General features: G+C 42.1%; 1 protein-coding gene across 1 annotated transcript in view; it reads left to right on the forward strand.

The window, feature by feature from the left end:
* The first annotated feature begins 9662 nt into the window (after positions 1 to 9662).
* The window catches only part of HS6ST1 (heparan sulfate 6-O-sulfotransferase 1), a 186787-nt gene continuing 171943 nt past the window's right edge, over positions 9663 to 24506 (forward strand). The window contains exon 1 of the mRNA XM_038145861.1: positions 9663 to 10657. Within this exon, the coding sequence (XP_038001789.1) occupies positions 10140 to 10657 (518 nt within the window). The 5' untranslated portion in view covers positions 9663 to 10139. The remainder of the gene's footprint in view (positions 10658 to 24506) is intronic.

Here is a 24506-nt window from a genome sequence, read left to right on the forward strand (position 1 = left end):
ATTAATTATTAATTATTATTATAATTAAGGTAATTGCTGTCTATTCATTCAGCTTCTTTCATTTTCTGTGATACACATTTTAAGGGAAATAGGTTGCTGGGCTTCCTACAGCAGCATGTGTGTGTTCTGTGTTGTTTTTTCAGAACATGCAAAATCTGCCAGGGCTAGCTGGTCTTGCTTAGGTCCTATTTTATTATCAGTGATAAAGAATTCTTGGAATTCCTCCTGTTTCCACTCAGCATCATCCAGTGGTTAGAATGTGGTACAATGAAGAAGGTAACACTGCATCCTCCCAGGGAATGATGTGGAATTCTCTCTTGGAATTCTGGCTGTGAACAGCTGTTGACCAAAACCTCTCTGACAGAGGAGAACAAGGCAGGTTGGTTTTTTTTTTTTTTTTTATTGCAGCAGAAATAAATGGAAGTACCAGCTGGATGAAGTGTAGTGACAGAGAGAAGGAATCAGTTAACTGCAATTGTCAGTGTCTAGGAATGAAATCTAGGAAAAAATCAGCACAAGTTCAGAGTAAGTTCTGTTGTTGTTGAACCATAGAGAGTTTTATGCTTACCTGGCTTGTGAGACTTGGTGACAGGGTACTTGGGACTTCTGTGTTTACACTAAAATTAAATAATACATTTCAATTTTTTTTTAAGTCTCTATTTTTGCTATGTATGGACTAGTAGGCTCAAATTTATTTGGGGTTTCCTCTTATTGTTCTTATGAGTACTTAATCCCAACTGACTGTAATACCAGTGTACTTCATCCATACATATTAGGCCAATTTCTATGACTTCACATCAAAATTGAAGAGGCAGACAAGTCTGTGCCACCAGCTATCACTGATGCCCAGGACAGAAATCAAGAAAAAGAATTAAGAGACTCACATACTATGGATAATGCCTTAAGTAGATCAAGCTAAAAATCCATAAGCTCTCAGAGCAGAAACTGCTGGATCCACATTTATTCTCCCTGTGTGTCCCCATATCAGGCTTAGCTGATGATCCCCTCTGGAGCTGGTCACTCCTTCATCTGGTGCAACTTCAAGTCAGCACTAGGTATTGTTTGGGTCTTATCTCTCTGCCAAGTCACCCTGTGGCAAGGGTCAAAAAGGGACAGAAGTGCCACCTCTGACAGAAGAGGCCAGAAAAGAAGGTGAAATTCAGTCTGGGAGAGCATCCTGAGTGCTCTGCATGGGTCCCTCTGCTTTCATTGTGATCTAGAACAGGTTTGCCTTGTGCCATTTCTGCCCTTTCTCCCAATTTTCTTGTTGCTGTGGCCTAAAAATGAGCTCCTTTTGCAGTAGTTTTCCCTTACTTATAAATGTTGTGGATTTCATTTTAGTCTTGCAATCTCCACGAGATTCCTTTTCCTTTTGCTCTCATGTGTTGCTTTGATATCAATTGTAAGGACTGTTTTGATAAGATGCTGATAATCACAACCCCTGTGATAAAACCAACTGTGGAAAATCCCTTCTGTTCACCTCATCAACAGGTCTGGGAGTGCCCAGATCCATGGCCTGGTGGGTGGGCAGCAGTGCAGGAAAATTCCCCATCTCTTGATTCTGGCAGCTCCTACTACACAGAGGCAGCTGGAATGTGAACTTCTTCCTCTTGCTTTGCCTCTGAAATAATTTTACAGTGCTTCAAATATTGCAAAAATGAAGGGGGGAGAGAAGGGGGCATTTTTTTCTCTCTAAGGGATTTTTAAACCAGTGGCATTTATTTGGGGAGGAAGTATTCAAACTTTCACAGGTCAACCCTACAGCTCCTCTGCTCCATTGCTTGTAGAAGCAACACAGTTGAAAGAGCTGATGCTGTGAACAAAAGGCAGAGGTTGTGATAATTCACAGTTTGGCTTTGCCAGTGCACTTCTTTTTTAAAAAAAATACATTAAACAGTGCACTTCAAATTCCTTGTACTTTTCAGTTGATTGACTTCTGTCTAAAAGCCTCCTAAGAACTGAATTGTGCACATTTCTAGTTTAACTGCAACATATCTAAGCATAATTGCTATATAGCCAGTTTATTTTATAGCTTCCAGACTATTCACTTTGTTACATAACTTCTTAATTTAAGGATTTAATGAGAAAGTGATTCGTCATTTTTTGCATGTAACTCCGTTCTCATGAACTTCAGCATCCCTGTTTTGTCTAGTCACTATTTATCAGCAAGGAAGGAAAAATGTAGGCTCTAATTTTTTTTCCCCAGAAAATCACACAGATATGGAAAGTCAAAATTCTGTAAGCACACATGCATTAGAATTTAATTTCCTGCAGTTTTTTACCAATTTTTTTTTTCACAAAAGGGTTTTTTTTTTTTTTACAAAGATCAAGAAAATGATGGTATAAAACATTAAAATACAGTGCATGTGCTAACAGGACAGGCATATGTTTATGGAAGTCCCAATGGCAAAGAGACAAGGATCTTCCTTGTGCATTGCAGCATTTACTGAAGAGTGTAAAGATTAAACAATTGTATTTCCAATAATACTTAAATTAATGTTTTATTAATTAGAATTTATTATATATATAAATTTAAAATTTTCTAATATATATATGATCTAGAAATATAACCTATATATATATATATATATAAATAGTCTATATATTAATTAGAAATTATGAATGTATTAATTTAGATTAATACAATTCAGATAACTCACGTCAGCCAGCTTGGGCACAAGCCAGTCTTAAGCTTCAAGTCACTGCAGAAAGTTACTAAGCTGTCATTCAGAAACAATTCCAGAAAAAAGAAAAAGAAATTTTGAGAATTTTTTTTAGATTTTAAGGTTTAAAATTCTTTTTGTACTTTGGTTTATATTAATTGATTGATTTTTTATTTTTATGTTTTATTTTTATATTGGGTGTTAGTAGAGTGAGTTTCTTAATGTCATATAGTTTATTTTTATGTATGTTGAGATAGAAGGTTAAATTTTATTTTTATAAATGAAAAATTTTTTGGTAATTGAAAAGAGATATTATTAAATGTAAATTGAACAAAAGAAGTATTGTTAGACTAAAAGGTTTGAAGTTTTTTGTATATAGTGTGATAATGAGAAATATTTTTAATTAAAACTTGATTTTCTGACTGTAGAGATACAGCTTACACATGTGGAGAGAGCCAAAAACTTTGCAGTCTGCCTTCCATGACAGGAGCATCTTGGTGCTTCTAAACACATCCCACTGGTGTCCCTGCCAGGAGCCAAGGATTTGTGTTCTGAGGGGTTTTACAGAGCAAGGCTGAAAGGGCTCCACTTGTTCCCTACTAACAGGCATGTCCCAGTGGACAGCTGCTGCATGAAGGAGACTCAGGGGAAGTAAAACCTTGTAGGAGCCAAGCTCCCTTTACATTTATTTAATACCCATGAAGGAATGGGGAATAATGCTAATAATATGCCACTGCCAAATAGGCCTGTCCTTTCCATCAAGCCCAGGCAGCAGCATCTTGCAGCTGTTGTGGTACAAGCAGGAAAAAAAAGAGTTTGAATGGGGAACAGCTGTCACCTTGTGCCTTCTCTGTGGAGCCACAAACTCCTTCCTTACAAGGATTAGTACCTTAGAAACTATATATTCTTCAGCTGCAGTCCCAGCTTCCTACTTGGACTTGTAGGCATTTGTGTGTCACTGTCATATTTTCTGGGAAAAATCCCTTTGCTCAGGATTTTGCTCCTGGGAAGCTGAGAAGCCTCAGAGAAAAATGAAAACAATAATTATCTGATTTGCTTCTCCTGTGTTTTGCTGCTTTGGAATGTGTTTGGACATCAACAGATGATTGTTTCATTGGTTTCATGTGAATTGTTTTAACTTAATGACCAATCACTGTCAAGCAGTGTCAGGACTCTGAAGGGAGTCACGAGTTTTTCATTAGTATCTTTATAGCCTTCTGTCTGTACCCTTTCTCTATTCTTAAGTATAGTTTAGTATAGTATTCTTTTATATAATATAGTATCTTAAAATAATAAATTAGCCTTCTAAGAACATGGAGTTGGATCCATCATTTCCTTCCAACGATGGGGGACACAGAAAATACAACATTTGTGCATTTGAGAGATCAGTTCATGACTTTCCAACATCACACATGAAAGCCTGGCATCTGCAGGCACTACATGCAACACGTGCTTGTTGAGGCTTTGAGAAGCTCCACTGTTGCTTATCACACGGGCACTGATCTGTACATGAAGGCTTTTGCAGTAGGTCTATTTCAATCATCTTCCCTTTGCAAAAGAGAAAATACAATTATTAACTAACTGGCTCTGTCTTAGCAGTCATGAGCTGACATCCTGCTAAGTGACTGTCTTGGTTTGAACAGACAGGTGTCTGCTAAGGAGGGCAGGAGCATCCTGTGAAATGGAAAATGTAGACCCCCTCCCTCTGAATTGTTATAATTTTGAAATTAAGCTCCTCTCAGGCAATGATATGGGAATAAGAATAACAGTTCTTTATTAGGGAAGAAAATAAAAAAATAAAATAAATAATGCAGTAATACAAACCAACACTGCCAGAGTCAGAGCATGCCCTGACCCCCTGTGGGTCAGGGTGGTGGCAGCAGTGCCATTCCATGGTGGCTCAGCCCTCCTGCAGTGCCAGCTGTGCTTCTGCTGGAGCAGGGATCCTGGACAAGGCTGGAGTTTTCCTCTGAAGCTCCAGGGCTGCTGGAGATGGGCCTGCTCTTCCTCTGGGAATGCAGTGAGAAGAAAGCTGCTCCTCTGGGAATGCAGGGGGCAAAGGCTGCTGGGGTGCTGCCAGGCTCAGATTGGATCCAGGTAGGAATGCTTGGCTCCTGCCCTGGGTGCAGCATCTCCCCATGGGATGATGGAATTTGATCAGCCATGCAGGGACACTCAGTGGCCATGAACAGCAGAGATCTCCTGGAGGGAGGATTGGTTGTGGGAGAGATAAAGAAACCTGCCCCATGAACAGCAGAGAACTGCCCCAGCTCTGACAGATGGCAAATAGAATACACACTTATCTTACAACCCAGAACAGTGACATGTCTATAGATCCACGGCAGCCATGTGAGAGGAGGGAGCAGGATTATATCATAACCACTGTGAAGGTAGTTTGAAAACACAGATTTGATGTCTGTAGCTAATGAAGTTACACCTTCCTTTATTTAGGACAACTGTTAGTACCTTCACTGTTTTGGTTTCTGACAGGGTTTCTAAGAGTGTGTTTGGTACTTTTCATACAGCAAAACTTTCCTGTGGTCCCCAAAAGCAGTGCAAAAGCCTCAAATCAGAACCAGGTTTGCTGAGTCTAACAGATTTTGGCATCATTCAATACCTGCTTCTCTTAATTAAGTGGAGCTGTGCTGTACTCAGGGATCAGTGATCCCCTCGCTGGCTGTGAGAGCTGTGGGGTTGTGACCAGCCTAGCAGTGTAGTATTTACACTAGAGTTTACAAACTGCTACAGGTTTCCAGCTAGGTGTACAAATATCACAGGAAAATGATGTGTGAGTGCTGCCACTCTGTGCAAATGTGCAGGGCTGGTAAGCGCCAGTGATGCTGCAGCAGCAGTGGACAAGAAAACCAGTTTATATCAGAAAAACAAGAGTTATGCACTTTGCTGTGGGTCTGTATGTTGATATTACAGGTGAAGGGCTACAGTCTGTGATTTGTGACCCCTCACCATTCACTAAGTATATTGTGGACTTACATCAACAAAGCAAATGAGTATCACATGCCCACTCTTCCTAAAGGAGCTGGGTTATAAACCCAAACAGCTAAATTGAGGTAACAAGTGGTTTGTTTCATCCTATTTGGGGTAACGGGGAGTTTATACTCCAGAAACAAAGTAAACACAAACTTTTTTTTTCTTAAGAGTGAGTAGTAGAACTTTATTTAAGGGTAATACATTTATTGAGGTATTTCTTAGGGTTTGCAAGTGTTAAAAGAGAATTTTTTTGCAACGTTTTAATTAACTAAGTTATACTAGTTCACAGGAAACTATTGTATCTTCTGAGTCAAGAAGCCTTTAAATTTTCCTTGCCTTGTAAAGCCATTATTTATTTATCATGCTTTGAGGTGAGTATTTCATTGAGGTTGTGGGGGCAGAGGTGATGTGTGGTTCACAGGTTTTTTACTGATATTTTCTCATGGCAGGTTTCCTGTGATAAGCCATACTCTGAAAATACCCAAGTTTGTCCTCCCCTCAGTGTTAATTCACATTTAAATATTTTATTGAATTAGATTAGAATATTTTAGTAGATTTAACATAAATATTTAGGCATCCTATAGCCAGCAGCAAGCAATGATAAAATACTTTTCAACTGCCTGTTCAAAATTTGTGTCTATTTATTGTTATCTCTAAGAAGATCTCTAATCCTTGTACCTGACTCCTAGCAAGGTCATACCATGAATAAATCATGAGTGCTGGCTTAACTAGTTAGGAAAGCCAGGAAAGGGGCTGGGTGTAGACCAAACTTAGGTAATTTAACCTCAGTCTGAATTATTTTGTAGTGAGAATTCAAAGTTAGTTTCTTCACAAACACAGGTTACTGTTGGGGAGTTACACCTTTCAAATGTACCTGAAGAAACACAGTCATGTGAAAATCACTGAAAATCAATGCAGCTTATCCTCCAAGATCAACTGGATCCCGTAAAAAGTATCAAACACAACATTTCACTTTGCTCGTGTAAGAGGGTTCTGCTCAGTGTGGCACAGTTCTGGAGTGGAAGGATGCAAAGGATTAGATGGACACTAAAATGATAGAGAACGTTTTCAGTGAGCTTTGTGGGGGTCTTCTGTTTGCATTTGCCTAGGAGAATGTGGAGAGAAAATCTGAAATGCAGCTCCTCTAGTCCACAGGTTAGAGATAAAAAAAAACAACTCCCCCCCCAAAATGCTTTTTACATAAAGAATTTACATTTTAGGCACCTCGATGACTGCAGATTGTCAGTCTCATTGCTTCACAGGAAACTGAGCTTTGCTTCAGGAGCTAGTCAGATGTAGGGTGGTAAATTCCAGAGAAGATGTAGGAAAGACTAGGGAGGCCTGGCCTGAGAGTGGAAGATTCAGCTTGGAAAGATGGACAATGGCTAAATTCGTGGTGGAGGTAAACTCAGAGGATAAACAGGCAGTTAGAGTATGGAACAGGAGGCAGCAGGAACAACTTGCATTTATCAGATTTCTCACCTCTTTATATTGTTGCGTTCAATGCAGGAGCCAGGGAAAGTGTCAATCTTCTTATTCTAACTTTACTTGGATCTTCTCTAAATTCTGCTAATCTAAATTAGCACTGATCTAAACCAGCACTGACGTGGTATCTGATATTTAACTCCTCATGCAGTGAAAAACTATTCTATCATTGTCTTCAGTGGAATTTTGAGTGTAAGTAGAGATTAAGTATTTGCTTAAGTGATCATTTTAGGTGAATCACACCTGTAAGAACCTTTAAAAGACCAACATTTCAAAGCAGCATATAGAATTATCAGGGAAGGATGCCTAAGCACTTCATAAAAATAAAAGCATTAGTAATTGTGTAAGTGTAAATCAGAAGGGTACAGGCCTTCCCTATGCTTCCAGCATGTTCCCCAACCCCCCACTTTTACATGAAGGTCCTACAGTAAAGAAAACAGCACATTTTCAGCTGTAACTCTCTATTTTCCTTTGTGGTCTGTTTATCTTACATGGATTGAATTTTTAGTAAGTTCTTTCACAAACTAACAGGCACTATATTTACCACAAATGTAAATCTGTAATGAAATATCTCCATCTTTATAACTAATGAAAAGGGCAAAATATTGTATATGTTAAGAGTTTAAAACAATTAATTAACAATTGCTCATGTAGCTGGAAATTATTTAATGGCTGATTTCTCCACAGTTCTGGCCTTTCTAAATACTTACATGTTACAAACAGATTGTAATCAGAAACTCTGCTCTGTGTTTTTCATGCTGCAATGTATAGTGCAACAATGTAGGTAAACATGTTTATAGACATGTATTTCACAAATCATAATATAAATTTCAAACCTGTAAATTAGGTTTGTGCTGTGCTTCTCAGTGTAGCTGAACTCTGTGCATAAGAATGACATTGTTGTTTCTGGAGCAAATAACCTACATGAGAAGAGGAGAATCAGAAGCAGACTTTTAAGAGGAAAATATCAAACAGAATGAATGGTTTGAACACAACATATGATGCTTTTGGGTGCTATAAACATTTTATTGTTACTTGTTTGGGACGAACTGCATAACTCACTGGGGCTCCATAACTTGTGAGTAATGCAGCCATCTCAAAATGTAACAGATTTATCTGTCAGGGTGTTCAAATGAAAATGCAGGATCTCATTTCCTCCCTGGCCATTGTAAATTTGACCCAGTGTTTAACAATGACCCATCGGCATTAATTCTTTTACATTTACATAAAGCATTTGGATTAAAATGTAACCTAAAACTTGCATTTAAAAAATATAACCTGATGGAATATTTCAGTGCCAGAGCACTAAAATATTTGTAACTTCTATTTTTAAAAAGCACCAGAAATTTAAGGAAACTTTCTCCAACAGCAGTAACAACAGGAGAACAGGGCACTTCAGTTAGACTTTTTTTTTTTTCTAGAAATTAACAATTGCCCGTATAATTTATTCTGCACAGACAATAACCCGGGTCTCGATGAAGTGGCAGCATTACTGACACTACATTTTAGCCTCACTCTTTCACATGAGGCCATGTTTCATCCTCCGTTTACCCTCCGAGAGGCATCAAATGGTGCTTTCCAGGGGTTCCCTGGACACTTGGTGGCAGTGACCCCCACCTGCCTTTGGGGCCGGGGGTCCTGCCTGCCCCGGCCGCTCCGGTAAGGGGATGCCCAGCTCCGGGCACACCGGCCGGGCTCTGTGAGTCCGCATCGCTCCGATCCTCGCAGCATCTTCCCCTGCCAAGTGCTGCCCTGCAGAGGAGATCGCTCTAAGCCGGCTCCGTGCCGGGCACTTCCTGGCGTTTCCAAGGCTTTGCTTCGTTTTGGGGGACTTAAGATGACAAACCAACCCTGCAGTAGCCCCGCTGCTGGATGGAGTCTGCCTGACTGAGCAGCACAAAGCTTTTCGCTGGGAAAGTTTGCTATAAATAACACCCCCGCCGATTTTCGCCTCAGCTTCACCTAGTAGCATTATTATTCTTACTATTCACACATTCTGTGGCTGATGGTGTCCCCAGGCTTCTTCCAGCTCACAGCCATCATGACCCCGTGTGTAGCCGGAGCATTTTCCTCTTCCATCCAGTTGCGATATCGCAACCAGAGGCTTGCGGTGGCCCGTGTGGCGGCCGCAGCGGGAGCAGACCCGCGGCAAGCCCCACTCCTATTCCCATGCAAATTGCCTCAAAGCGGGAGCAGAAACCTAGCCCCGAGGAGAGCCGAGCTCCGCTTCTCGGGATTCATTTTAAGGCGGCACATAAAGGCAGCGTTAAGAGCCGAGTGCTTCGGGGAGGCACAGCCGGCTCGCAGGCCACCTAGGTACGCAGTGGTGGGGATTTCGGCGGGGGAGGGGGGCTGGGAGCGGTGCCCAGCGAGCGTTGCCCGGAGCGGGGCCGGGGAACGGAGCGGGCTCGGGCGGGGCCGCCGCCGGTCGGAGCGTGGCCGCGGGCGCGGGGCGGCGCGGGCGGCGCTGTGCATGCCGGGCGGGGCGGCGCGGCCAGGAAGCGCTCGCTGCCGGCCCAGCCGAGCCGAGCTGAGACGAGACGAGCCGAGCCCGGGCGCAGCCGGCGGCAGCGGCGGGGGCGGGCACAACCGGGCCGGTGCCGCGGGGGCTGGGGCACGGCAGAGGTAGCGCCGGAATGGGGGTGGCTTCCTGAAGCGCGAGGAAGGGAGGGCGGGAGGAGGCTGGTTCTTGCCTTTCGGTGCCTCTCCGCCCCCCTCCTGCCCCCTTCTCTCTCTCTCCCAAGTTTGCCGCTGTGTCGCGGCGCCTCTGGAGCGGCTGGCTGCGGGCTGCCCCTGCCCCGCTCCCGGCGCTGCCCGCGGCGGGGCGGGCGGGGACGGCGGCGAGCCGAGGCGACCAAGGGAGCGGCCCACCGCCCCCGGGTGAGGCTCTGCTCCGGGGAGCAGCGGCGGGAGGCGGCTGGCACGGACGCCGAAGCTCCGCCGCCCACCCCCCGGCAGCGCCGCAGTCTGCCCAGCGCCGGCAGCCCCGGGAGATGGTGACACATGAAGCGTGCGGGAAGGACCATGGTTGAGAGGACCAGCAAGTTCTTGCTGATCGTGGCCATCTCGGTGTGCTTCATGCTTATCCTGTACCAGTACGTGGGGCCGGGGCTGAGCCTGGGTTCCCCCAGCGGCCGCTCCTACTCGGAGGAGCTGGACCTCTTTCCCACGCCGGACCCGCACTACGTGAAGAAGTATTACTTCCCCGTGCGGGAGCTGGAGCGGGAGCTCGCGTTCGACATGAAGGGCGAGGACGTGATCGTCTTTCTGCACATCCAGAAGACCGGCGGCACCACCTTCGGCCGCCACCTGGTGCAGAACGTGCGGCTGGAGGTGCCGTGCGACTGCCGGCCCGGGCAGAAGAAGTGCACCTGCTACCGGCCCAACCGCAGGGAGACCTGGCTCTTCTCGCGCTTCTCCACGGGCTGGAGCTGCGGGCTGCACGCCGACTGGACCGAGCTCACCAACTGCGTGCCCGGGGTGCTGGACCGCCGGGAGAGCGCCGCAGCCAAGACGCCCAGGTAGGTCCCGGCCCTCGGCCGAGCCCTGCCCGCCGCGCTACCCCTCGCTCCGGCCGCCTCGCCCGCCCGGCCCTTCCCCTGCCGAACCCCCTGCCGTGCGCTGCCGGCGTGCTGTGCCTCAGCCTGCCCCGAGCCTTCCCGGGGCTGCTTCACCTGTCCTCCCCTCCCGTCCTCCAGGCTGTGCCCTGCGCCTTCCTCCTGCAAATTTCTTGCTCTTTGCCTCCCACGCACCTCGCACGCTGCGCCCTCAAGCCCATGGTCTGCTCTAGCAGCCTCTGCGGACACTTTACAGAGAGCATCTTTGTGCTGTTTGCTTTCTCTTTTAAACGTTTAGCCTTTACCTCAGGCATCGCTTGCCACCTCTTGAGAACCGTTTATACGCCACCCTTAGTCTCAAGCTTGTCTTTGTATCTAGCTTTGCCCCAGCCCTTTTCCTCCAGCTGAAATTGTTCTCCAGTGCAACCGAGGAGAGGCACACGAGCCCATCAGTACTCATGCTTCCCTCCTCGGTTTACTCCCCCCAGTCTGCGCACAGGTTTTTGCACATTGCAGAAAACACTTCTTAAACCCTCTTTTTATGTTCCTTGCTGTTGATCTCCATGGGAGACCTGAGGTGATCACTTCTGGGGAAAGCAGCGTTCCTTGAGCGTTTACTTGAGGTGATCACTTCTGGGGAAAGCAGCGTTCTTATGTGCCCCAGGAGAGAGGGAGAGCCATCCTAAAGCACCCCTCGCTGCATCCGTGTGGAACACCCGGTGTATTTTTGCCGTTAGCCCATCATTCCTCTGCCTTGGTCTTGTCATGAATTATAAGCTTATAAGAGGAATTTTCTGTTTGAAGCACTGTAGTAAAGACAATGGAGTATATGAAGATCTCCAAAAGATTGTGTTATTTTAGCTCAAATACTGCTGCCTCTCATTTCACAAGACAGTTTTTTAAAATTCTTTTTTTTTAAATTATCACTATTTTTTAGCACTATGCATGTTCTTTTGACGTATTAGTCGTTCTGTTGCTACACTTTGTAATCTGTTTGCCTTAAAGTTTCATTCAAGATCTTATGCTAATATTTGCTTATGCCATATACTTTATTTATAGGTGTGTTGTTAATATTATATATAATCCCTTTAATGAAAAGTGACCTTTAAGAAAGCACGTTTGGGCATCATAACAGTGTTTTCCCTGCGTTTTTTAAAAGCAATTCTTAATGATATTTCTTCCCTTGGAGCTGTGTGCAATTGCTGGGGTTCTTTATTGTCTCTGTCATGATTGCTGCTGTTTTCAGCCCATTTCACTGTTAGTCATCCAAGTGTGCTCAGACTGCTGTCGTGTAAACTGAAGCATATAACTGAAGGGTTGAGGCTTTCCTGTGCTCTCTTTTTAATAAGGTGTTTGAGAACACCTCGGAGTAAAATATCCTCTGCCCATCTAGGTTGCTGCAGAGATTTTTGTGAAGTGTGGTTAGGAAAAATGCACTAAGTTCAAACCTGATTTTAAAAAAGAAACAGAAATTACCCGTTTTGTGAACCTTGGCACTTACCTAGCAAACCATTAACCTTATATAAAGACCTGTGTGGGTTTATGAATTGTCTCAGAGCCTTGTGTGCTTCTGTTGGCAGTTTTGTATGAAAATTTGTTACGTGTTCAGTATTCAACTTTATTCAGCAGCTGCATTTTTTTTTTTTGTACAGGTACTTGAGAAAGGGGAATGTCAGAATGTGAGGTAGCAGTTAAATTCCTTACAGCAACTCGTAGGAAGTTGAGAATCAAAAGTCTGCTGCTTTATCTCACATGCTTGTAAATAAGACTTTCCTTGCCATTTGCTTTGGAACTTCAGGAACTGTATGCTTCCACATGCCTCTTAATTGTCTTGAATTTTGGATGTGCAGGAAAAATCATTAATGCTGTCCTATTCCCTCATGTCTCTGCATATCAAGAAATAGTTGTGCTCAATGTTGTTTCTTGACTTCCGTTAAATCTGAGTTAGAACTTCTTTTCCATGAGTTCAAGGACTGTGATGTGGAAGCTTTAGATAATCTATGGTTTATCACCTTGGTCTGTTAAACAAAACAAAATTTACTGATCATTGTATCCTGGGGATGGTTTTAGTGCAATCAGCTTCTGGCTATTTTAATAATACTGTCCCAGGATCTGTTGTACTGCAGTCCAGTTCAGTTGGCACCTTACCCAAATTATGGTTTATTTCATGCCTAAAGAAATTGCAAATAAGAGACAGGCAGTGCTTGTTTAAAATAAAAATTTAATGGGTTTTCTTTGTTAAAATACACATAGTCTTGTATTATGTCCATCACAATAAGAGCAATATCACTTTATTTGTCCATTGTGAGTGTTGGCTCTCTTATGTTGAAATGGGACATCTTTTTAGAAAAGCTATCTGCTAGAGAGGCTCTTGTTTTCTAATGGAACTGAACTATGAACATATCTCTCTCAAAGGAAACAGAAAAGAGAGCAGCAACCAAACATTTTCTCAGATTCTAATGTTATCTAATCTGGATTTTGGAGTGTAGTCTTCAAATTCAGATTTTAAAGCTAATGTATTGGCTTCTGCATTTGCTGCTTAATACAAAGTTTAAACCTTTGCTCTTCCAAATATATGTTTGTCCCCAAAACCAAAACAGCTGACTTGTGATTACAAAGAAATCTACATTCTAGTGAGTGCTAGAAAGCATGAAGGTCACTCAGTTATTGCCCACATGCACAAATCATGAGGTTCAAGCTGTTCCCTCTGTGAGGAATGCAGTTTTGTTGCTGCTGAGTGCCCTATTGCACTACATTCCATAACCTGGGAATGGAACATAAATTTGCAATGCAATTCAAATTTCCTCATTGTTCAGTTGTTCTGTGTCAGACTTAATGATTAGAAGCCCTAGATTGCCAAAGGCTGCATTTTTTTTTCTCTCTTTCTTTCTTTTTTCTGCATTGATGCAGTGTCAGGGATGGGTGTGTTAGCTCTAATGGGTCAGCACTCCAAAAGAGTGCTGGTTCTCACCCCCTTCTCACTCCCTCCTGGTGACTTGCCTGGTTTATATTCAAAAGGCTTCTGGACTTACTGAAGCAAATGTTATGTTTTATACACAGCCAGTGAAAGAAAGATTGATTTGTTTGGGGGTTGTAAAACTTGGGACTCCAAGGAACTCTGAAGTTGGCTGTGCTTATCAGTTAAGTCACTTAGCTGCAGTTCTCTTCATGGCTTTGGTAGAGGGCAAGTTCCAAGATTTGGAGAATGGAGGCCTCATTATTCCTTGTGCTGTTGGGCATAAATAACGTTGCAAAAGGCTCTTTTTAAAAAGAAGCAAAATTAGGATGCGTGCCTTCAGTCACCATGCTGATATTTCTGCAGGCAGAAACTGTGAACTGTTCCCTCCAATTTGTTTCACTGAAAACTTCAGAGATCAAATCTCTTCACTTGATTCTGAAAAAAAAAAGCCAAACTAATTTCTTTAATTTGACTTCCAGAATTATAAAAATCAGTGGACTGACCCACTAGTGCCTTGTTTGCTTCCAACACAGGAGCACAGCCCTGGGTGTTCTGAACTTGTACTTGGAGGACACTTCATCAGTGAACTCGACTCTAATATGCTGCAGAAGCAATAAAACAAATGTATTACACCTGAGGAATTCTGTGTGTTTCCTCTTCTTCCCATTCCAAAAAAAAAAAAACCTGAACAAACTCCAGACAACCCAGGCTTTGTTGCTGTCCTGCTGGCTTCTGCTGCTTGGTGAAAACAAGAGCATCAGAGCTGGCCTTTTCCTGGAGCTGCATTATTCACGTGGAAAGGATTCAAGACACACAGCTCCTTTAAAACAGCATTTCTGGAAGCTCCCTGTTGCTGGGGAGAGCCCATGGAGCTGATGGAGTGTTGGTTGGGCATTGCTGGCTCTGTGCTCCTCCAGCTCACACACACACACTTCTTAGCATTGTGTAGATTTTAAAATTTATTATTTTTTCAATGAGCTGCCTCAAGACGTGAGCTTAGCCTTGGCTTTCTGTATGGACTTCTGTGCTAGTCTGTCATAGGGGTTTGGTTTCTGAGTTCATCTGTGGACAAAACTAACTAAAGTGTGTGCATGCTTCTGATTTCTGTATTTTTTCTCAAGGTTTCATATGTGTAGAAAGAAAAAAAAAATTTTAATCCACAGACTTTTATGTAAGAAATCCATGGCAGGTCAGTAATACCTGCTGTTATGCAGATCAGTCAAGAATCTCTCTGATTAGCTATTTACAGCTTATGTTTTGGGGTTTTTGTTTTGTTTTGTTTTGTTTTTTTTTTTAAAGAAACAATTAACAGGGCTCAGCAGTTTGTTAGTTTGATTTTTCTGAAGTGTGAACTTTCACAGCTTCCAACTACATATCTGTCCCATTGCAGGGATCTGTTCTTGATGAGGTTTTTATTATATATGTGCTTGTGAGCTGTAGAAACACGTTGTCAAGAAACCAACTGTTTGAGAGTGAAAAACCTTACCACATCATTTTTATAATATTAGCACTTTCTAAAAGCCTGGGCTTGTCATTCTTTTGGGATCTGTGTGTGTTGGGGGTTGAGTAATACCTGTCTGCAGGGAGCAAGGGGCATTGTTTTTCCACTCACCAGTTCAACTCAGACTTGTTTATCATAAAGACCAGTGGAGAAATATCAATATAAAGCTATTTTCAGTAGCCTGGTTCATTTCTCAAACCTCTAGCATGTGGAGTATTTTAAATCCTCCTAGTCTGATTGGAAACTTTTTGCACCTGGTTGTGCTCACCCGCAAAGCCAGGGTGAGCTTTTTTGATACAGTCACCAAAAACTTGGAACTCTTTGAATAGCTGCCTTAGGTTTGAGGTACTGTATTTATCTAAGCTGGAGACTTTTGGCTGGTATGCCAGGTTTAATTACTCTTACTGGGTTTTTGTTGCTGTTGTCGACAAAGCAGAAGGATGTGTGTGTTTGTATTGACCTGATTTTTCACAATGAGACATTTGGATGTTTTTCATTAATCTTTGAACGAAAGTTGCATCATAGCATAGTAATTTCGTTTTTCTTGCTTAGAAGTTTGCAAACACTCTTTGCTTAGACCTCAGATTTTGCCTTTTTCTGGTTATCATTTCCTGCTCTCCAAATAAAAGTGTATAGTATTCGGAATAAAGCCTTGGATAATCAACTCTTTCCTTTCTTTCCGTTGTTTTTCTCATTTTTCTCATTTGTTTATTCCTTTTTCCTTTTTTTCTATTTTTAAACCATTTTGTAATAATTACTTTAGAAGAGCTGGCTTGAATTTTATTAATAACTGAAGTGGATGATTTGCTAGATACTCTCATTATAAGAAGAGTCATTAAGGACTGGTCCTCTGTAGATGCACAGCTGATGGGTTCCACTATGCTAGTGCAGGCAAACTTTTTTGAGGTTAATTACTTAGCTATTCGAGTTTATAACATTTTATGTGACACTTCTTGGACACAGCAATGCCAAACCCAGTTTTCAGGGTTCTGCTGAAGGCTCACACTGGTTTGTCAGTGTGAGATGGGGAACGCTCACCAAGAAATAAAAAATCATTATGATCACCAGCAATGCCACTGTGTCACCTTTATGATTCACAGGAAGAAATCTGTGATGGAAGGAATTTGGATTTCATTAGTGCTGTAGGGGCTTTAGGTGAAAACCAGCATGAAAAATTTGATGTTGCCTGGTAGAACAGCTGCAGAATTACCTGGTGTGACTGGGGGAGGGGAGTGTGGTGAGGACTCTTTCCTGCAGGAGGCTGGGGTTGGATATCTTGAGTTGGATATGAGAGCGTGAGCTGGACGAGGTCACGTTACCCCTGTAGAAAGCACTGCTAGAGAAGATGAAGTTACAGCTGGAGATGATTGCAATGCTGCCCTCTCCCTGGGCCCCTGCTCCTTCTAGGAAGGAGGAGGAGATAAGCCTCCTCTGATGGCCCCTTCCCTCCTTGATTTGTGGGGTTAGGCTTAATGGGCTTGTCCAGCAGTCAAGCAGAAGCTTTTGGCTGCCTGTTGTAGAAATTGGAGGATTCTTACCTGGGACGTGTTTACTGGAAAGTAATTCAGGACATGCAGGGCTGGAGTTATTTAAGAAAACTTCCTCATAAACTCATTTCATAGGTGAGATGGATGTGCCTTACCTGAGTCATGTTTGTCCACAGTGCCCACACTTCTGGCTTGCTCCAGAGTCTTTGATGACTCCTTGCCAGGATGTTCCTACCCCAGATGTTACTCCCACCCAGCAGGGAAAAGCAGAGCTCCAGAAAAATCAAGGCAAAGCAAATCAGGAGGGGTTGTGTGCTCTTCTAGTGACTTTAACCCAGAAGCAAAGAGTAATGAGAGAACACACCTGATTTTAAATTTGTTTAGAAATACCTGTCTTATCAAACCTATGACATCCATTCGGAGTCTCCCTCCTATACATCCTGCTGTCTTGTACAGATTATGGCTTTTGTAAATCTTGGGAAGTGGGAAAGCAGTGTGAACAATTGCCTTCAGCTAGTCAAAGAACCAAAATCTCTGGTTTATGTCTCTTCGATTTTAAACTTCCAATTGTTTGGAAGCAATTTTACCAAATTTATGGTAGTAATGCTTAAAATAGGTAATATTTTGTCAGTGAACACTTGGGATTGTGCTTGCTTTAGAAAGCCAGAGTGACATAGTCTAACTCCAAAAAGCTTTGTTTGTGCTTTTATTTCCACAAAGTACTAGAACAGAGAGGAATTTTCTGTTATTGACTGAAATTGTGCTTTGTCAAGCAAAGATGAAGCATGGTCTTTAATTCCTAATATTCACAAGCTACCAAGTCAAGATTTTTTGATGAAATTTCACTTGATGTGGACAGAAGGGAATGATACTTATACATGAGAAGCAAAGACCTTCATAAACTGAGATGTTACTGGGTTTGGAGAATAAAGAAAGTACAGGAAGAACACGGAGCTGAAGTGGCCCATTAGAAACTTCTTTATTTCATCAGTGATCGCTGACCTCAAAAGCAAACAAACAAGCAAAAAAACCCCCACCCTCTGCTTGTTGTAAAGGAATTAAAATAGAATGATGAGGGAAATATACCCACTTGAGGCCACACAGCTTCTGTAATCACTGTTTGTTGTAGTTCTGTTCCCCCTTCTGTTTCCATAACAGAGTACTCTGCAGGAAATGCAGCCTTGAGAATGTCTCTGAAGAGTCCTTTGGAGATGATTGTCACAAAGGCACAAAGAGCCTTCAACACCCCTGTGCTGTAGCATGTCAGGTCTGAGATCTGAGGAGGCCGCTCCACACAGTCCCAGGTGCTGCTGCCGAAGGAGGAGCTATTTCCCTGTGCATGTCTGCTGGAGCCTGGCATCTCTTGGGGGTGGGAAAAGGGTTTTCAGGAAAGGTCCACACAGGGAGAGCTCATCAGATGAAAAGCACAACGTGTGCTTAATAGGGTTTAAATGTCTACATTTAGTTAAATTTCTGCATTTATAAATGGTGTCAATCTGCGTCTTTTCCGTGCTTAGTAGTACAGAAGTACAAGACACTATTCTGGATTGTGAGAAATGGATTTGTAAATAGCAGTATTGTGTAGCAAAAGCTAATAGGCTGAAAAACATTTATAAGGTATTTTAACCAATAAATAAGTTTTCTTATAGTTTATACATAGTATAGTATAGAAATAAGTTTTCTGAGAGTATGGTGTTGAATTTTGCATCTCTTCATCGAGACTGATAATAGAATAAAATCTTTTAAAACACCTCTCAGTTACCCTGTCTCTATGAAAACTAAGAAAGCCAACACTGGATGTGTTTCATCCCTACAAATTGCTGAATAAGGCTAAGAATATGAGATATTCGTATGAGATATTCATCTCTTTTTCAGTGGTGTGCCCAGAAAGGGTTAAGAAGGTCCTGTTGTCCACCTTTAGCTGTAAACTGAACTTTTTAGCAGCACTAATTATATCTTAGCAGTTCTAATTATAGCATTCTTTCACCTGTGCACCTCAAAGCTTCTTTAAAATTTATAGTAAATATCACCTGGTGTTACATTAATTTCAGACTTCAGGTCTGTGCCTTCATTTCAACCTGAAGTACTAACAAGATGATTTGAGAATTTTCTGCCAAATAGCATTGCTTAGAGTTTGAAAATGCATGGTGACTTGGCATTATTTCAGATATATTGAAAGGGACCTTGCTTTTGGACAAGTACTAAAGATTTAAAAGTGCTGCTTCTTCCATATATTGCAGTTACTCTGCATGTTAGCCTTAGTTCTAGTTAATTATATACATACATATAAGATACCTGATAACAGTGAAATATCCAGCAACTTTTGGAAGATTTGGTGAAAAGCATTGCACCGGTCATTCATTTTTTTTTTTTAATAGAAAAGTGTGGCTTGTATTTTTTCCTCTCAACTGTCTCAGAAAATTTAAACATTCAAGCAAATACTGTAAAAACAGAATTGACTTTTTTTTGTTTAAACGAGCAGCTCTTGCTGCCATGACCCCCTTGCTCTCAGTAAAGATTTTAGTTCGGATATCTGTGACCCTGTATCAAAGCATCAGGGAGAAAATCAATGCCTCACAGCTAAGACAAACAGAAGCAGCATGCTGACTCGCCAATTTCCTGACAGGTTGTGCTTTCCTGGTGGAGATAGACAAAAGTACAAGCGGAACAGGAATCACTGAGTATAACCATATTCAGTAAACCATCCCTTCTGTTAACATGGCTTAAATCACAAAAGACAGGATTACCTTCTTCTGTTCTCTGCCTCTTCTCTTGCCACCTGTGCCTTTTTTTAGGCCTTTGAAAGAGAAAAGACAGACATGAAGTGGGTAGCTGTGCAATGGAACAGATTTATTCTGGCTGCTGAAGCAAGTGCAGGAGGGATCATTTAGATTAAACCCCCCATTAAGGGGAATACTTCATCTGTGGTGTATTGCACAGAAAAGAGATACCCAAATGCAAAAGGAGCCCTTTCTGGTAAGGAAATGCTTGGCATCTCCTCTAGAAGGCAAAACTGTAACTTCTTGTTCTGAGCACCTGAGAGAAGATTCTCTCCTTGGTTATACTCCTCTGCTGGTGTTAATATTTGCACCATATCCAAAATAAATCATCTGAAGTATTTTTTTCGTGCTGAAGCTTTCTTTGGTTTATTTGGCTGTGTTCACAAATTTGTTTTAAAATGACACCATCTTTCTGTGTGTGCATAATCTGACTCCAGTGGAGCCTCCGACCTGGCCAAAGGCTGTGTGGTGAGGTCCTGTATTTTTAACAACCAGATTGTGTTCCACATATCATGTCTCTGGCTGCTGCTACCGGTGGCTTTGATTTTGAAATGTAATATTGCACTGAATGCTAATGACTCAATATTGCCCTTCATTATTAAAGCCTTTATTTGGGCCCAGCATTTAATCCTGCTCTTTTTCTTGTACTTTGCAAATGGGCTTTTTCTGAGCAACGTGTTATTTCTTTATAACACCTGGGCAATTTTATTTTCCATTCCCTGAACTAATCCTTTCTTTCAGGTTGTCATCATCTTGTACCTTGATTGCTTCAATCTATGTTTCTAAAATGGATAAATTAAGTTCCTTTCCCTTTAGAGATCTCTTACTGCGTAACCCTTCTCACTCTCATAAGTTACCAGATTTTTCCGGGGGGGGGCCTCTTCTTGTTCTGGTTTTTGAAGAGCCCCTTTTGTAATAGGTCAGAAAGTTTTTGCCATACAAAATATAACTGTGCCAACATCAGAAACAACTGTTAAAATGAACAGTCAAATTTAATGCAAGTCAATACACTTAAATGTTTTTGGTGACATAATACTGCCTTCTAACACTACTCAGAAGGGGTTGTTTGATGACTTTGACTAAATTGGATGAAGCTGACACGTGTTTATGAAGCCAGTCATACATAGCAAACACATACCTTCTAGAAACTCCAAAGTAGCCAATTGCTATTTTCAGCAGTTCCACTTCACAGTTCCCAGTTTTCAGCCCTGACTCTTCAGAATTCAGACTCCAGGCAGTGTGCCAGCAGTTTATATGAACATAATTTTTTGTCTTTAAGAAAAAATGACCCTCCAAATATTGAAATGGTGACACAAAAATCACTGAATGATACAAGAGTTTGAATTAAAAAAATAACCCTGTTGTTGACTGTTTCTATTTACACAGGGCTGGCTATAGGTGATCTCCTATGTGTGACTTGGGGCTGCCAAGAAGGGACTGAAGAACAGCTGCCACAATTGTATGAACTCTGGTTTGATTGTATGTCACAAGGACTAATGTGACATATAATCCCACCAAAAAGGGATTTTGAGGGAGTTATTCAATGGCAGAAGGAGCTGTAGTTAACCTTTGGGTGTAAAATGAGCATCTGAGGTTTGCCATACAACAAAAAAAAAGAGGTAATAAGGGAATAAAAAGGAATCATACGTAACTTGTGTGGACTAGGATTTTCAGGTTGTAGGTGGTTTGTTAGTTACCAGTAAAGCTTTTTTTAAAATAACTGTAAAGTCTTTGATCTTAGTGAAGACATAGTTTCAATTTCTTGCCTTTCTTTCCACCTAATTTCTTTGCCTTGGGATTTGCTGCCAAAACTGTGTGCAATTCTTTAAATAAATAATACTGGACTACAGCATGTGAGCAAAATACTTGAAAAGTCTATTGTAAATCAATACAGTTTGTGAGACAACTAGCTTAGAGAATTTAAACACATTTGTCTCCCTTACTTCTAAAACATTTAGATCTTTTAGCTGCTACCTGCAAACAATGTATTTTTTATTATGATTTAGGCAACTCCTTGGAAGAATAATTTGGCAAGTTCTGTGTAACTTTCTGACTTTTTTCTTAGTGTTAGCTGCCTGGAGATGACTGAAGAGGTCATGGATTTGCCTTCAGCTATTCTGAAGGTTAGCCATGTTGTGACATGCTAGTTGCTCTCAACAGCAGTGCATGAAAAAGATAGGTGTTTTTCCCTGAAAATGCAATCAGAAATTAGGATTAGTGCCAGAAAATGGATGAACTTGTGATGGCTGTGATATAGAAGTTTTCCATGTTCCTTTGGGAAGGAATTTCATTTGTAACTTTTGGGAAGCAGGTTCCTGTGTGATCAGCAGTGTGGGGGGCAGTGTGCATGTCTTTCTTGGACATCCCTTTCTCAGAAACATTACTGAACATTTTTCTGGACTATGCTTCTGCCACAGCAGTTCTGTCTAGGTGTTCACCTGCCTAAGACAGCAACTCTTGGGAAGAACTATTCCCCTAGTTGCTTGAAGTGTTTGCACAGTGCTGTAACAGGAGCTGTCAGCAGGAGCAATGCAATTGTTTTGTCTGAACGTTTGAAATGGGCTGATGGAAACAGTTGTGCTTAATAAGATTCCACTGGCTGGAAAGCAAACAGGAAATCAGCCATCCCATTTCCATCCCATTTCCATCCCAGCAGAAGGTCCAGCCAGGTCTGTGGAAGCTGGGCATTACAGCAGCTGGATGCCTGCCCAGGTTAATTTGTTCTTCAGGGAAGTGAGCAGAGACTGTTCTTAGCCTGGCTGTCTGTCCCAGCTTGCCCAGGCAAGTCTCAGGTTTGTTTGACAATGCCAAGACTGGGTTCTGCACACTGTTTGCACAGCCAGCTCTCAGGGTGCTGAGCTGTGAGGTGATCCCTGCGTATGAGGGGCTGCTGGGCATGTTCAGTGCAGGTTTTGTGCTCACAAGGGCAGGGGGTGCTCCTCTCATGGTGTCATTACCAGGATGAATTGACCTCTTTCCTAATTAGGATATTTACTGATTCTTCTGAATTTCTGAAGTTATTTGGGGATTGTCATTAAAAGTTCTTCCTTTTCTTTTTAATGGCACTGTACAGCTATGAAGAAGTTTTTATAAAGACAGTGAGTTGTAAGCTGGCCCAGGAGACAGGAGCAGTTTTCCCACATGTGTTTGAAGGCAGAAAGAGCAGCAGGCACTGCTCCCACCTTCTGTCCCCAGAGCTGTTCAGGGAGCATCTCCCCTGTCACTGAGCCAGCACAGCAGTGTGAGAAAGAAGCAGTACCACCAGCAAACGCATTTGTTACATAATTGAAGATACTTGCCATACCTGTGACTCTGTATTTGTGAATAGCCCAGGTATCATCCCTAAAAGGCAGCAGAGAACTTTGCCTGATTTTCATACTCAGGCAAACTGCTCCTTGCCATCTGACCTGAAGTACTTCAACAATAGGTTTGTTTTTTTTTTATTGTCTCTAACTGGGGTCACCTTGGAGCTCTTTTGAAATCCATTGCCTGCATGAGAAATGGGGAAATGTTTGTATCTGAGTCTTAGTTTACCACAGATGAAAAGCCATTACCTGGCAAAGCTGTGTAAGGGCTGCTGTTCTTAAGGACAGTATTCATAGGATGTGAATGTGGACATACTCTGCTTCTTCAAATTCCTCTACAGTGTAACTGGTAATCTATGTGCCATTCTGAGGTGGGATATTTTTTGTACTTTTTAGAAATGCAGAAACAGAGACAAAGGCTCGATTGCTCACCATGGTATGTGCCAGGACACCAAATCTACAACAATGTGTTTGTTGATGCTCATCCATATGCTTACAGCAGTGCGTTGTGCCTTGCCACAAGCTGTGTTGTACAGCATGATGGAATTTTGGGATCTGCTGAGGGACTGAGCTTGCATTGGACTGTGTAACCTGGTTACTGAGGTAATCATGAGATTTCCTGTCATACAGTCAGACTCTCGGAGTAAAGATCTGCTAAATCAGTTTTCTAAACATCTTGAAACAAATGCAGAAGTAAATCTTCCTGCAGGCTGTCCACAGTATGACTGCTTCCATTTGGAAATAACTTTCCCCTAAGGCTTTCAGTCAGAATGCCTTCTTGGGGAGAGCATTTTCTTCTTGTGATCTAGCTGGTGTTGGAAGGGGATGACTTAACACTTGTAGTTGGCCTGTAATGACAATATAAATCACAGTAGGAGGGGTGCAGCTGCAATTTGTAAAATGTGCTGGATGATCAACAGTCTGTCCTGCCTTCTGCATGGATCGTGGTTAGCTGTGATGAAGCACTGCTTGTCAGGGTATCTCTCAGCTGAAACCTCACAGAAATTGAAGGATGGATTCTCTGAGCATTCTGGAGGTGTGGAATGCTTGGTCTGCCAAATACTTCAGGCAGGATGAATTGACCCCTTTCCTAATTAGGATATTTCCTGATTCTTCTGAGTTTCTGAAGTCATTTGGGGATTGTCATGAAAGGTTTGTTTTCTGAATTGAAGCCCAACCAATCCCAAATCTGGAAATAACTGCTCATGTGAGCAAAAAGAGCAGTTATATTTTTCAGCTCTACTATTGTGAGTAAGCGAGATTTAGAGCCTCTTGCCTAGTGCAGAAAGGATCTGAGAAGAGTTTTCTCCCTGGAAATAAGTAGAATTACTTGCACACCAAGGAATTTATGTGGCACTTTACTCCTTTTCATGGGAATCTGCGCTTGTGTTGGGATGTTTGTGAAAGTTTAAACTAAACCAAGTTAAAATAGATGCATTAAACTAAAACTGGATGTTCTACCTGTATAACATGCTGAATTATTCTGAAAATCATCATGTAATATGTGCAAAAACCACCCAAAACAGTATAGATAGGAAGCGGTGCTGGAAAATTTCCAAAATTGTCAAGTTATAAAGTTCTTGGATGCTTCAGGATTTACTGGAATATTCCTGTCTTGAGAAAAACTCTTTTTCATGTGAATTGGTCTCTCTGGGGTCAGTGAGGAGAGAATATGTGGAGGAAACAACAGGGTGTTGACAGCTTCCCACAGGATAAAGCACAAACAGTCCTTCCTTCCAACACATCCAGTTACTGGGTGTGAGCAGGAACTCAGAACCTTG

Source organism: Motacilla alba, chromosome 9 (genome assembly GCF_015832195.1).
Source record: "Motacilla alba alba isolate MOTALB_02 chromosome 9, Motacilla_alba_V1.0_pri, whole genome shotgun sequence".
Lineage (NCBI taxonomy): Eukaryota > Metazoa > Chordata > Aves > Passeriformes > Motacillidae > Motacilla > Motacilla alba.